Source organism: Rhamphochromis longiceps, linkage group LG18 (assembly GCF_057381845.1).
Source record: "Rhamphochromis longiceps isolate RC_006_pf linkage group LG18, R_longiceps_female_GT1.1, whole genome shotgun sequence".
Classification (NCBI taxonomy): Eukaryota; Metazoa; Chordata; class Actinopteri; order Cichliformes; family Cichlidae; genus Rhamphochromis; species Rhamphochromis longiceps.
The window spans coordinates 14,733,848-14,749,000 of record NC_140574.1 but is presented as its reverse complement, the minus strand read 5'-3'; the positions used below and the strand labels follow the sequence as shown (position 1 = coordinate 14,749,000).

Sequence of the window (15,153 nt, the reverse complement as noted above, 5' to 3'; positions counted from 1 at the left end):
AAGCTATGGGCACTTCCCTCTATCCTTCTTTCGCAAAATGCAGCAGCAAGATTTTGGGCACCGGCATCCTGACACCTGGATTCCAGCTTCACGTTCGCAAAATGCAGAAGCAAGTTTTTCTACCACTAAGACGCCAGGTTCTCACTCTCTCTATCCCTCATTTGCAAATGCAGCACAAAGCTTTTTGCACTGGGATACCAAGTTCTCTCTCTTCTAACCTTCATTTGCAAAATATAGCAGCTCACTTCTCCAGCACTGGATTAGCAGCTTGTGCCATCTACTATTAAAAACAACAAAACATTATCATCACCGTGTTGCCAGTCTTCTTCTCCATATCAGTTCTTTGTCCAGGTTCTCTCTCCTCTATTGCTCCTTTGCATCATGCAGATGCAACTTCCCGGAACCGGGATGACAGTTTTTCTTCTCCTGTACTGTTAATTTGTAACACAGCAGCCTTTCCTGCCAGTTTCTACATTATTGTTTTCTTCTTTGCAGTATGCAGCAGCAAACCTGGCACCAGGGGCTGGTTTTTCTGCCATTTGACCATCATTCACCTTATGAACATTACTGGCACTGGGTTGCTGGTTCATTGCTCCACTATCCCTACTTTTCAATAAACTGCAGCAAACCTTTTCTCGTCACAGGGTTACCAGTTTCTCTGCCATCTATCCCTTCCCCAATTACATGCAGCAATGCACCTTTCTACACTGGGTCTCCAGTTCCAACATTCTCTTCTTTGCAAATGCAGCAGCAACAACTTCACACAGGGATGCCAGGGCAGCTTCCACTAACACACATCTTGTGTGTGTGTGTGCTGGAGACCAGCTGAAAATCTGAACTGGGTACCAAACCAGTCAACTAAGCATTTTGTGTGATTTGCAATAAACACTCCTCAAAGTTGTGTTGGGTCAATCACTGCAATCCAACTTATACAAACTTCAAGTCAAAAGATCGTCCAGGGACGAGTCAAGAATAAATAACACAATAGGTCAGTTTCAGCAAATCTTTATACAATTGTATTAGGGTTCGCAATACAATTGGACCACTAACAACCTTACAACCCACACAGGTACTGTTTCTAACTAAATCCACTCCAAGTAAATACGATACCACAGGGACACTCATTACATGCACTATGTGCTTCCGTGAGAAAATAATTTATACCACTGCAAATAAATTATACTAGACACAACAAGTAATTTCATCATAAACAATTGCAAGGGCAGATTCCTATGAGTTGTTAGCCCCCTACTTAGGGATTGCACATTACCCAAACAATATTGCCCCTAGCCCAGTTGACATGAACACAAACCCAAGCATAAAATCCTTTTTAAAATACGGCCCTTTCCCTAAAACAAACTAGGGTGTAAGATCGACAACAGGAGAAAAGAAAAATGGTGACACATGTGCAGCCCATCCTGCAGGAGACGATACAGTGTTACCTGACAATATATTTTTTTCATGTTATATTCAAAGGTCAAAGGTCAACTCGAGCTGACTCCTCTGCTTGCCAAACCACACAATTAATGAATACAATAGACATCACCAATACATTTCAACAAACTTCATTAAAAAACATTAAGTCTACACCTTGAATCTTTGATGAAGGGCAGTATGATCATAAAGTACTTAAATGGCAACCAGATCTACTCATGTTCTAAGGGCCCAGGGACCAGATCTCATGTTCTTCACACTCAAAAACTTCCCAGCATTCCAAAACCACAATTGTCTAGAGCCACACATCAGAGAATAAGAGCATCTGATTCTACTTCCTCTTTTATATCTTCCCGTTGATCCCCTGGGTCCTGAAGCCTTCCCCAATACAGTAGTTTCAGTTTCACCTTTTTTGGATTATGTGTTTTGCCTTTTTGGATTTCAACAGCCTGGAAATTAAGAGCTTGCTTTAATTTCACCACACTCCACTTGTCGTTGTCTGGATGTGGGTCGTCAATTCAATATTTAGTCCGCATGTCTCACAGATTACAACCAATCCTTTCTCTGTATTAAATGCAACCACATTTTCCTGAACAACAGGACTGATATCTGATTAGCTAGTATGTGGCTTTGCAGCAGTTGCTCTCAAAACAGCCTCACACTATGCACGGTTTTTGCAGTTATATTTCTATACTGTTACACCTCACTGATTTTTAACAGGAAATATACTGGGTGTTGTTTTTCTAACTAATCCATTTATCCATTTTTAGTGTTGCCTTGCCTCATTGACTGAGTCAGTTTGACCTGCACACTAGGGCTGAACGATTATGGAAAATAATCTAATTGCGATTTTTTGCCCCAATATTGCGATTGCGATGCGATATGCGATTATTTTTTAAGGTCTTTGTCTTCTGTATTATTAAACAAAGACAAGCAATACATCATATAGTATGGCCAATACTATATTACATTAATTTTAAACTGTTCTTTCCTGGAAGACAGACCTCTGTTATGATGACATGAGGTGATGCATGAATTGATGACTGACATTTTTATTTAACTTCTTCAATCACAACAGTATATTTGAACATACACAATAGTTTATTTTTAGCTTACAAACATCTGAGCATAAAGTGCTGACAAGGAACCCTGGTGTAAACATTAAAATGAAAGTCAGTACAATGTGCAGATTGCAGAAATATACATAAAAAAAAATCAGTGGCTTTACCACACTCAGTTTTTTGACATCTGTGAACTACTAGACAGTCATTCAATTAAAAAATAATATTAAATAAATAAAACTAATAAATAAAAAATACACACATCTTACTGATCTCTGCAGTCAGTAACATTACACATAAAGTGCAAACATAATAGCAATTGTATAAACACACACACAAACACGCCTTTAAAGTTTAAAGGCGTGAAATTGGACGGTCTAGCCTTCTGATTAGCTAATCAGAAGGCTAGTTCTGATTAGCGTCACCGCTGTCTCGGTGGAGTTTAATAAACTCGGCCGTCTGCTTCTTGCTATCTAAAATATAACCAGACACTGGTGTAAATTCTCGACTGTCTCATACTTCTGTTTAATAAGTTTTCTGTTTGACGTTTAGTCAGCTGTGTGAAAACCAAGGAGGAACCCACCCGGGGGATTAATAAAGTTTTATTTTATCTAATCTAATAACTTTAATCTCAGCCAAACCGATTTACTCACGAACAAACAAAACACTGAAAAAAGCCCAACAATAACATTTTTAGGTTGTCTAAGTGACTTATATATTACGTTTAACCCGAGCAGCGAAACTCCGCGGTGATCTGAAAATGATGTGCCGGGAGTTGTGCCGTTCTCGGCCGCATCAGTAACCCTCGAGCTCCCGGCTAGCTGTCGAGCTGGTGGGTAGCAGACGCCTCTGAAAACGTCGAAGCACTTTTGCAAATATGGGATATCTTGATAAACCGAGCAGATATTTGATGTTTACACAACTACTTTCTCGCCTGAAAATATGTTAAAAGTTTATTTTGTGACCCAGAAAGATTAGTATGAGTAATTTTAAAACTTAGTAGCGGCCGCCATTGCTGGAAACTGGAGTTTGGCTGGGCCGCGCTATGAATTCTGGGATATGGTAGTAATTTGGACAGCCTTATAATCGCAGTATAATCGCAGCCTTTGCGGTTAGAAAATTGCACTTGATCATGTCGCGATATTATCGCAAATGCGATATATCATTCAGCCCTACTGCACACACATACAGACACATAGTTACATTATTATAATCTAAGCACAGAGAAGCCAGTTGCTCTCACTTTTCCACCCTCTGTCATGTGCCCACCTGCAAACCACTTGTTTGTTTTTCCATATTGTCAAGCACTATGTGCCTTGCACATGCTACATCAAGGGGGTAGGACAAAAAGATAAATACTTCTACATCAAACTGCAGAGTCTTCCACTACACACACACACACACACACACACACACATGTATTTATATATATACATACATACATGTATGTATGTATGTATGTATGTATGTATGTATGTATGTATGTATGTATGTATGTATGTGTGTGTGTGTGTGTGTGTGTGTGTGTGTGTGTGGGTCAAATGTTGGATGTATTTTGGTGTTTTATTGTTCTGTGAAATGTTTACATTGTGTCAATAGAAAATTGTACTTAGTAGTCAGTATAAACTTTTAATGATATAAGTTTGCATATGATAGAATACTGCATGATGACCTTTTGATCACTTAGACTGTTGTTCACTACAAGACTTGTTCTGTTCTTTTATAAGTTTCTTCCCACAACAAGCAGTTTCACTCCCTACCAGGAAGAGGAGAGCTGAACACTCTTATCTTCACTCCCTAACAAGAAGAGGGGCCGCATCCTTCAGAATCACACACAAACATACACACACACATACACCTACATACGCACATACATACGCACCAACATTCCTCTGTCTATGAACAGAGGTATTCACTATTGTATTACCCTTGTATATAAATAAAGACCAGGGCAGTGGCAGAGTGCAAGTCCTTGAGCCACACTCTCGGGTGCGAGCGCTCTGTGACTGCCCTTGCAAGTAAAAACTGCAGCGTGTGTGTTTCTACTCTCTGACTCTCAGCTGAAGAAGTGTCTTTAGAATACATTTCTTGTCAAATTTTATGATTGATATATCATTAGGGACCCTAAAGCTCCCCCAAAATAGGGAAAAATTTAAAAAGTCATGCAGTAGAGGGTTAATGACTAACCTTGTATTGTGGATGGATTATCTCAGTTGTTCTCCTGACTGAAGTTTGGTCCGTTTGCAATCCTGCCATGCAATTGCATTTGTCCCAAACCATCGGGAACCTTCACATTAACTTTTATCAATGGAAAAAAGTTAGCATTCATTCTCCAGCTTCACTGTGCTAATGTGTTTATATTATGCAAACCACAGCTGTGTAGCTAGCCAACACATAGCCAACTTCAGTAACCCTACAAAATGTCACTGCTGTTTAGTTTTCTGTCTTCATGTATTTTGACGTGATAGCAGAACTGTATATTTTAATATTTCAGAAATTCCTAAGTCAGAGCATAGTGTATTATTTAATCTTAATTTTTTTAGGAGACTTAGCTTACCACTAGAGGGAGCCCACATACCACCATGCCATTCGCCATCATTATTTTACGCTATTCTACTCTCCTCAAGACAGTTTTGCAAGGTTTAAACAGAAAGAAGTTCAGGACTGTAGTTCTATATACCTAAAGATTGTAAGGCACAGGTATGGTTTCATATCACTTACTTATTCTCATTGCTGTGTAAACCTTCTGCTGTGTATGCTCTCACAGAAATTGCGAAGCATCCGTTGAATCTTTTGCGCTGTGAAAATGTGTCCAGAAAGAACAGAGAGAGAGATGCTGGCCAGACTGCAGCTGTCATTGGACAGAGATCTGCTGTTCAGTTGGAACTGCACAACTTTCCATTAAACAGCTACTTGTGAAATTAAACATCGAACCAGTCTATCAATATTTTCATACATACAATATGGTTTGTACTTTTTTAATTTCACATCTTTTGCATGATCACTTAAAATTATCTAAATCAATGTTTCACTTTTTAATGTTTCAATCAAAGATTTGCATGGGAAAAGATGTGTATAATAAGATGTTTTCAGGCTAGACTGAAACATGCTCCATTGTCATCAGTCAAACTACTGTTAAGTGTAAGCATATTAACACAGTCATTGGGGGAAACAGTGAGCAACACTTAATGTAGAGTGACATGGACTGTATGCACAAGGCAATGTCACTTTGGTCTTTTATTCTATTTTGAAGTAGATCATAATACATGTAGCCAGTGTTGGGGAGTAACGGAATACATGTACCGCCGTTACGTATTTAGAATACAAAATATGAGTAACTGTATTCCGTTACAGTTACCGTTTAAAAAGGTGGTATTCAGAATACAGTTACTTTGTTGAAATAAATGGAATACACTGGGGTACTTTCCTGTTTCATTTTATCGCGGGTCAGGACTGTTTGGGTTTTGTTTGACAGCTACGTTCTTTTGTTCCAGGCGGCAGCGTTACGGTTGCCATGGTTACAGGGCGACGCTCTCTCTCTGCGACTGTGTGTTTCCTGGGTGAGAGAGCGCCTTTTCGTTGTTGTTGTTGTTGTTGTGCTAAGCTAACAGGCAGAATGCTACAAGCATAGCTCTAAAGAATGTAGCATCATGTTCAGTGTAGTCCGTGCTGCTGGGAGAATGGACTGCCATACACGTTATGTGTCTGTGAGCGCTAGGAGGGAGAAAAAGGGGAGTGGAAAGGTACGAGCAGTCATCGAGGAAAAACGGGAGCTGGAAGCATGTAAATATAATAATAACCACTTCAGCCAAGAAGAGTGCCTGAGGAGCCCAGTTGTAAGTAAGCTATTAAGACTCGACTGTACACCGTGTTCGTGTTTTCCTCCGAAACAATAAGTTCCGTTGGAGCAGTCTTTCAACGCCTCTCTCTGTCTGTCGCAAGAAAAGTTGACCCACACAACAAAGTAGAGCTATTTTTCGGCTACCAGCCGACAGGGACCCCGCCGTATTATGCTGGGCTTACACTGTGCGATTTTTTCAGTCGCGCGATTCAGCTCCTGCTCAAACTAGAGATGGACCGATCCGATATTACGTATCGGTATCGGTCCGATACTGACCTAAATTACTGGATCGGATATCGGAGAAAAATAAAAAATGTAATCCGATCCATTAAATATCACGAAAGCACCTCACAAAACTTGCAACACGCCGTAACTCACCTCAGAACGTTAGCACGTCGGAGCAGTATGCATCACGTGATAGAGCGGCTGTGGCATGCGGGACCTGTCGGTGGTCTGGATAGCATGTGGAGCTTCGCTAGCAACCCGGCATTTCATCTCCGACAAAGTTATCCCCGAGAGAAGTAAAGCAAGTGTGTAAGTCCATCTCTGAATGTAAAGCATTCCTGCGTTAAGCTTAACAAGCGACTGCCTCTCTCTCTCTCTTGCTGCTACTTCAATCATGAAACTGCTTAATGATCAGCTGATCGGCTTTTCTGTCGAGAGTCCGTCTCTCTTGTTTGTTTTTGGCCCACTTTGCACCAGAAAGAGGAAACCAGCGGCTGAACAACAGCAGCACGTTTAAGCTTGATCAGCTGCTGTTAGAATTTATTTAATATTACTTTCTACACCAGGATCTTTTTCTACGTAGCTGACGCTGGTAACTGTGCAGGGGCGGATCTAGCAAAGTTTAGCCAGGGGGGCTGATAGGGCATGAACAGGGAAAAGGGGGCACAAAGACATACTTTTCTTTCTTATTCTCATTTAAAATGTCTTGCTTTTAATAAATAATTATCCGAATCTTACACCCAAAGTTTTAATTTGATGTAAAATGAATAGAAGTCAATTACTGTATATAGTGACTATTAAGTCTAATATATATACCCTAGTAAGCTATAGTACTTTTTCCTTTGGGAAGGTACCATCTGTGCAGTCTGCAGTTCTGTTGAAGAAAGATGTTGAATCTATTTAATATTTCTTGAAAAATAATTGATTTCTGTGCATTTTTTTTCACACTGCATCAAATTAAGGTTGATTACGTTGATTAAGCATCATGAGGTGTAGCGTGGGGGGGTGGTTCCCTATTTTTTATTTATTTATTTTTGTTGTTGCTGGGAGTTGGAACCCTATTAGTTAGGTTGCTTAATATTTACACTAAGTACTCTTTAAAATACCAGAATAGGGAGGATGGTGTAGGTTTAAGTTTATTAGATTGATCAGTATTGCTGAACTATGAAATATTTTTTTTGCATACAGGTATAACAGAATAGCTTTAGTGTAGTTGTTGTTTTAAACTTGAGTATGAACTTATACAAAATGCAGCAAGATATTTAAAAAAAAACAGTTTTGTTGATTAAAAAACACTATATCGGATTCATATCGGTATCGGCAGATATCCAAATTTATGATATCGGTATCGGTATCGGACATAAAAAAGTGGTATCGTGCCATCTCTAGCTCAAACTGTACGATTGACTCGCAGGGGTTAGAAGTTCATAGGTCACGATGCAGGGTCTCACACTATACGGCCCGATGCTCTGATGCGACCTGAGTGCTCACACTGTGCGTCCATAAAAATGAAGGTTATAACAGAAATTCTGTCGCTCGCTCTCCCTCTCCGTCTTTCACTCACACAGACACACCACCACCATCAACTTTGCTAAATTGCTAATGAAAAACATTGGTCAGGCAGCTGTGATTGAGCAGCAGTGTCGATCCAACTATTTTCACGGTTGTTGTGGTCGTGATAATTTTGTGAGGCCACATCGAAAGGGCTCGGATGGTTCTACAGGTTGTGCCTCCATCGCTTGTGTCCAGATCACACGCTGCACTGCCGTGCTACGCCGTCTTTTTCGCTGACATTTGTGTTTGCGCGTGCGCAGTGTGGCAAACTGCGGTGACACCCTCACGACCAAGCGATTGATGATCGGGAGCTGGTCGTGAGGTGTCAATCGCTTCTCGTTACCCCACGTATACTACACGATGCACGACGCACGATGAAGGCCAAAATCGGGCCGATCGCCAAAACGATCACACGACTCAAAAATCGGCTCAAAATGGGCCAAAAATCGCACAGTGTGAGCCCAGCATTAGTCAGAGGTCCCTTTACTACAGTTCGGAGTCGCGGACCTTCAGTAATAGTAATAAATCACACAGCAATAGTACATTCACGTTGTTGTAAAAAGCATGATAATATTGTAGCGGGTCAGGGCTGTTCGGGGTTCTGCTTGTACAGTTATGTTTTGTGTATGTTGCCATGGTGACGGGTGACGCCCTCTCGCTGCAACGGTGTGTCCTTCCGGGGTCAGAGGGCGCCCTATGTGTGTTGTGGTTGCCGCGCTGAGCAGTTAGCTAGTGGCAGTGTGTTCTTCTGCAAATGTAATAAACGGCTGTGCTCCCTGGCTAGCTCACGGGAAGCAAGACCAAACGATACCTCCGTCTCCTCCTTGTCTGAACTCGCCACAATATATTAAGTAATCCAAAGTATTCAGAATACGTTACTGTCATTGAGTAACGTAACGGAATACGTTACAGAATACATTTTGGGGCATGTATTCTGTATTCTGTAATGGAATACATTTTAAAAGTAACCTTCCCAACACTGCATGTAGCTATGAGAAATTAAAAAAATATAGTAAGTGTAAAGGTTCAAATAAACATACAGGATGGGTTGTAAATGTTGCCCTTTGAAGTCTGTAATGAACTCTACATGAAGATTTCCCTTTTCATTCTCATTCCTTTCCATACATTTACATGTGGATAATGACAAAACAGGGTGTGTGTCAGGGGGCTGGCTCTGTGACCCAACATTTTGAGTTTGTGTTTTGATTGCTTATATATTGAGATAATGTTAAGTTCTATTATTATTATTAGTTTGTCTTAGTTGAGTTTTGGTCTAGTTTATGTTTCTTCTATGTCTCCTTATTTATGAGTCTTTTCCTGTCCTCTGTGCAGTCTGTCTTGTTCTCTGTTTTACTTTTAGTTAAGTCAGTGCTTTCATCTCTCTTATCTGTTCTCATGTGTTTCTCTTTCTGTTCCATGTCTCCCCAGTCAGTCATGTGTTTCATGTCTGCGTGTTCCATGTTGTCAAGCTTGTATTATCATGTCTACATCTCGCCATGGTTCATGTTTTATTTTGAAAGTCTTGTCTTTCCATGTTCAGTGTGTTTAGTTTTGCATTCCCTGTGGCCACATGTTCAGCTGTGTTTCCCCTGGTGTTTCCACTTCTCTCATTACCCTTTTCTGTATTTAAGTCCTCTGTCTCCCTCTGTTCACTGTCGGTTCATCTTTTTTTCTCCCTCCATGTCACGTCAGGTTGTTCATGATTCGGTCCAGGTCCCGGTCCCTCTTGTCATAGTCATCATAATCATCCCTAGTTATTCCCAGTTTATGTTTTAATTTTAGTTTTAGTTCTCTATCATTTATACTCTTGCTGTTCATTCATTCCTCTCCAAAATGTTGAGGAAATTGAATTTACAATTCTTAGACATAAACAGGAATTAGGATTGGATGGTTAGATGTATATGGTTAGATTAGGTAAATTAGCTGAAGGAATTATAATATCAACATTGGATTTGTTTTTTTACATAATTTTTTTTTCAAACAATATTGGGTCAGTAATCTTAGCCCTCTAGAGTACAGTGTTGATCCTGGGCAACAGAAAATGCTTTTAAGCCTCATTCCAAGAAAATGTAAATTTAAATTATGCCAACCAATAGGAGTGTTTGAATCTTTTTCTGACAAATGGTCACAGGTCCATATTGTGTGAGAAGAAAGTTAAGAAAATTTGCCGTAGTAATCATATTAAAAATGAGATAAACTCTAAGAAAAAATATGTTTGAGAATAAAAAGATATAGAAAGGGTTTTTTGTAAGGTTTTATTAAAAAAAATTCTTTTGTACATTCAGACATTCAGTTTTTCTTTTCGTTGCCTCAGGGCAACATTGTGAGATAAGGGGGTACTTTTCGAGGGTATTGAGTATTTGTATACAGGTTTGTGTACCTTTCACATGTTGCTGATGTGATGTGATACCTTTTGCTCAGCGACAACAGGTCACAAGGAATATTGGTGGCTATGGTGAGATACAATTCAGCCTATCCCATATCACATCCTCGTGAAGCTCAAATAGCTTCCTATGCAGGAAACATTGTGTATGGATGAGCAAATGGTGCCACGTAGTGGGGAGAGCAAATTCAAGCGATACCTACCCAGTAAACCATGAAAATGGGCTTTTCAAGTATTAGTCCTTGCTCAATTAAATTCAACTCATTTAATTTTATTTACTCAATTTTATATACTAAGATTTGCAATTTTAACATTACTGGACATCACATTTTGGGTTGTTAAGACCACAAATACTAAATTTTTCTCTACAAGGGCCTGATATCCACTTATGAGGATATGTGTGATTTTACTGCCACTGTTCTATCAAAATTTTAAACAAATGTCCTCATATGTGAATATCAGGCCCTTGTAGAGCAAAATCAGGTAAAAAGATAATTCTTTGTTGAATTTGAAGTTGAATTTGAATTCGTTGAAACTGTCTGAATTCTTTCATCTGTAATAAAATGATCAGTGTGGCTGCTCTACCAGGTGTAACAATTAAGTGTAACATCCAGGCATCCATGAAAACAGAATTCATAAAATTCAACAGAGTGAGAAGTTAGCAGGAAGTTAGCTCGCTGATTTCGATTATTTCGATCTAAATATAATATGCCATGTTCTGACTGAGGGATTTCTGAAACAAATTAAGACGTACAGCTCTGCTATCACTTCCGACATAAATGAAAACAGGAAAGTAAACAGCAGTGACATTTGCAGGGTTACTGAAGTTGGACTAGCTGGAATATAATGGTGTGGTACATGATCACTAGCAACACAGCTATGTTGGCATAAGATAAATAGTGAAGCTGGAGGATGAATGCTAACTTTTTTCCACTCGATAAAGGTTAACATGAGGGTTCCTGATGGTTTGGGACAAATGCAATTGCATGGCAGGATGCTGCAAACGGACCAAACTTCAGTCAGGAGAACAACTGAGATAATCTATCCACAATATCAGTTTAGGCATTAATATACTGCTGCATTGCCTGGTCTTTAGTTACATCGTAAAGTTTTAAAAACAGAGCTTTAAAATGAATAGTGATAATAAAAACCAAGAGAGGCAGACAGTGATCACTGACTGTTTTTTGGGGCTTGCTGAGATTAAATAGAACAAGATAAAAAGAATTAAAACATGTTAAAAACAGAACAGCCTTATTAAACGCAGAGTAGTTTGTACCCGAAAGCAGGATTCATCATGTCATCACTTAAAGACCGGATAATTTTCCACAGTGCCTCCTCTGGGTGGAGCCTTCATTGCTCCTCCCAGGATTCCCACCTGAAGCTAATCAGACCAGCTGTAGTTAAGACCAGCGTTCTCTACCAGCCTTTGCCAGAGTATCTGCTAATCTATGTTAGTTTCTGGCCTCATATTGGCCTCTGTGAGATGATTTTGAGTAATTTTTTCTCTAATTTTATTTGTAAAGAACTTTTGCTAATGCCAAGCATGGACAGAATATTGTGAAGTGGTTTAAGTTGCGAAATACATGAAAATGTTGCTTTCCAGGCTGTTCTGGGGAAAGTTTGGGATCTTACAAGTTCATGCTTTTCTCAGCAAGGAGTATTAAAATTGAGTTCAACACATTAGGGTTACGCCCTATTGTAAAACAAAGGACGCATGTTCTACCACAAAACATGATATGACAGCTGATCCGTTTGTTTACCTACCTCATCTAAACATTTTGTAAAGGTATAGCAGTCTTTTGGCTTGAAATGACACCTGAAATCTCCACATTTCGACTTCTTTTCTCAAAATACTATTTTAAGTTTAAGTTTAAAATGTCACTCTTTTTTTTCTTAATGTAACCGTAGTACGTATAGAGCTGTCAGGAGATTAGGTGGAGGAGAGCCAGACATTAGAGCAAGAAGGTAAAAATTCAGACAGAGGACAAACCGGGCTCTGAAGAGCCCGATAAAGGGCAAAATAAAGACACCAAAAGCTCATAATGTCTATGTCATTTCTATGTGTAATGTCTAAACTTCAGAGCCCTGCATTAAACAGTTCTTCTTATTATTAATGGTAGCTCCCCACTCAGGCCACTCAAAAGCTGATATGTCCTCCTCTGAGCCTTCACCTTCCTGCTCTGGACAGGTGGACATTGGCTGAAAATGTGAGGTACTCAGACTTTTACTGCATAGACTCAGACTCACATCACAGACACAGGACAAAAATTTATTGTTGGACCTTAGGAGGTTTAAATAAATAAAATATATTAGAAAAGGTGAATGGAATAAAAATCAGAAGATTAAATGCAATTTTTTAAAGAAGATTTAGAAATGAAATATGAAATGAGTCTACCAGGATCACTGTGACACAATGAAAAAGTCACATCAAATATTTTAAATACAAAGTTGTATAATTCATTGCATATTTTCAAGTTTTATTTAATATTCTGTTTCATTTCAAGGAATTATGCAAAAGATATGAAATTAAATGAGTAGAAACGATGTTGTATGAACATATTTCCAGCCTGAAGGTAAAAGGAAAAATACACCAGATATCGTTACTTTTACAGTCCATGACACTCTAAATGCTGCTCTCTGTTTGCCTCAATGAATGAGTTAATACACTTACACATCAAAGTACTATGACTGTATCAGCCTGAATCAAGGTTTAATTTTATTAGTGACTGTTAAATGGATAGTTGTGCAGTTCCATCTAAACAGCAGAGCTCTGCAGTGTGAATTGTTGTGAAGTGTTCAGGCTGGTGCTTCTCTCTCTCTTCTTCCTGTTCACTTTTTCACAGCGCAAAAGACTCAACAGATGCTTTCGCAACTTCTGCGAGAGCATATATAGCAGAGGGTTCATACAGCAGTGAGAATAGGCAAGCATTTCACAGATATGGTAGGCAACTGCTAACCGTTTCAGTACCTTACAATCATTGTTTGTATTGAGAGACTTGATTAAAAGCATAATATGGTATGGCCCCCAGCAAATGAAAAAGGCTGCAACAATACACAACAGCACAGCCACAGTCCTGAACTTCCTTCTGTTTAAACCTTGCAAAACTGTCTTGAGGATGGCAGAGTAGCAGAAAATAATGATGGCAAATGGGAGGAAGAATAGCAGTGACACTTGTAGATACTGTCCAAGCGTGTCTTCAGATTCATCATAGCAATAGTTTTTACCTTCCCAGCTTTCAACCTTTACTTTCATTGCATCACTCAGGGACGCTAAGATGCTGATGACCCAGGCAGCTATACAGGTACCAATTGCACACTTCTTCACTCTGCCATGGCTGATCGGCCAGTTGTGCAGCACCACAGTAATGAAACGATCCACTGTCATAGCAGTCAGCAGAATGACACTGCTGTACAAACCAACAGCGAATCCAGCAGTGATAACTTTGCAGACAAAGTCCCCAAAGACCCAGTTGTGTAGGTGATCAACAGCCCAGAATGGAAGTGTGATGGTGAAGATTAAATCAGAGCAGGCCAGGTTCAGGATGAAAATATTTGTGATACTTTTCAGATTTTCGTAGATGAAGACAACACATAAGAGGAGGCTGTTGCCTATGATACTGAGGATGAAGATCAAGATGAAAAGGGGACCAGTGATGGTGGGAACATTAGTATCACACATGTATTCAACAAGACCACTCGTTCTGGATGTGAATGTGAAGTTTGCCATTTTCAATCTTCTGGAAAACATACATATAAAATAAAATGCAATCAAACACAATGACTGAGCAGTTTTCTCTAAAGTGACAGAAACTGTTGATTTTGGTTCTAGTTTTTGTATATTATATAAAACCAAAGTGACTAAAAAAGTATCAAATTTCAGAAAACAAACACAGCATCATTACTCAGTCCAGATGTGACATTTGCCATTTTCAGTTTTCTGGAAAAAAATAAAACATACATACAAAATAAAATGCAACTAAACACAATCACAATTTCTCTAAAATGACAGAAACTGTTTATTTTGTTTCTAGTTTTTGTATAACAGATAAAACCAAAGGGATTAAAGTACCCAATTTCAAAAAAACCCCCAGCAACTTACCACAAACATCAACTTTCAAGTCTTCCGCTGAATTTTATTGTTGTGTAAAAGCTGTAGGGTGTTCTCTTGAAAACTAACAGTTCCTCCTTTTGTTTCACATTAGTTCAGAGATTCTGCCTTAATAAAAACCACATCATGAAACAAAAAAAGTCACCAAATTTAAACCTAACAAATAACTGCCTACATCCATATTGCATTTCTCTGAACTTACCTCAAACTCAGGTCTTCTGCTGAATTGCACTGTGGTGAAAAACCTGTGATGATCCTGAGATATCTTAAAGTTTGTCGTGTTCTTGAGCTAGAGCGCCGCCCTACCAAAAACCACATCATGACGTGAGCAACCTCTTCTTTTTCTATACACTGAAAATGAACAATAAAACACATGTTTATTTTACTTCATTTGTTTTAGCTGTGTAATTGAAACAGACTAAAAAAACCTTTTGTTCTGTTTTGTGTTTTTTTAAGCATGAGGATACTGCTGATAAAAAATGAGAAAAGAAGCAGAAACCCTAGTACTGTTAGGAAGAAACTATTTCTTGCTGGAAAAAAATGTAGA

The 15,153-nt window shown here is 39.1% G+C and overlaps 1 protein-coding gene across 1 annotated transcript; it reads right to left on the bottom strand.

Moving 5' to 3' along the window:
- Positions 1 to 13,038: 13,038 nt before the first annotated feature.
- On the bottom strand, positions 13,039 to 14,225 carry LOC146647929 (chemokine XC receptor 1-like). Its single transcript, XM_085389711.1, has one exon. The coding sequence runs from the start codon at positions 14,223 to 14,225 to the stop codon at positions 13,254 to 13,256; it is 972 nt and encodes a 323-aa protein (XP_085245837.1). The 3' UTR covers positions 13,039 to 13,253.
- Positions 14,226 to 15,153: the final 928 nt, after the last annotated feature.

Bases quoted from the DNA above. Each gene is read 5' to 3' on its own strand.
- LOC146647929 (XM_085389711.1), bottom strand. From the start codon at position 14,225: ATGGCAAACTTCACATTCACATCCAGAACGAGTGGTCTTGTTGAATAC.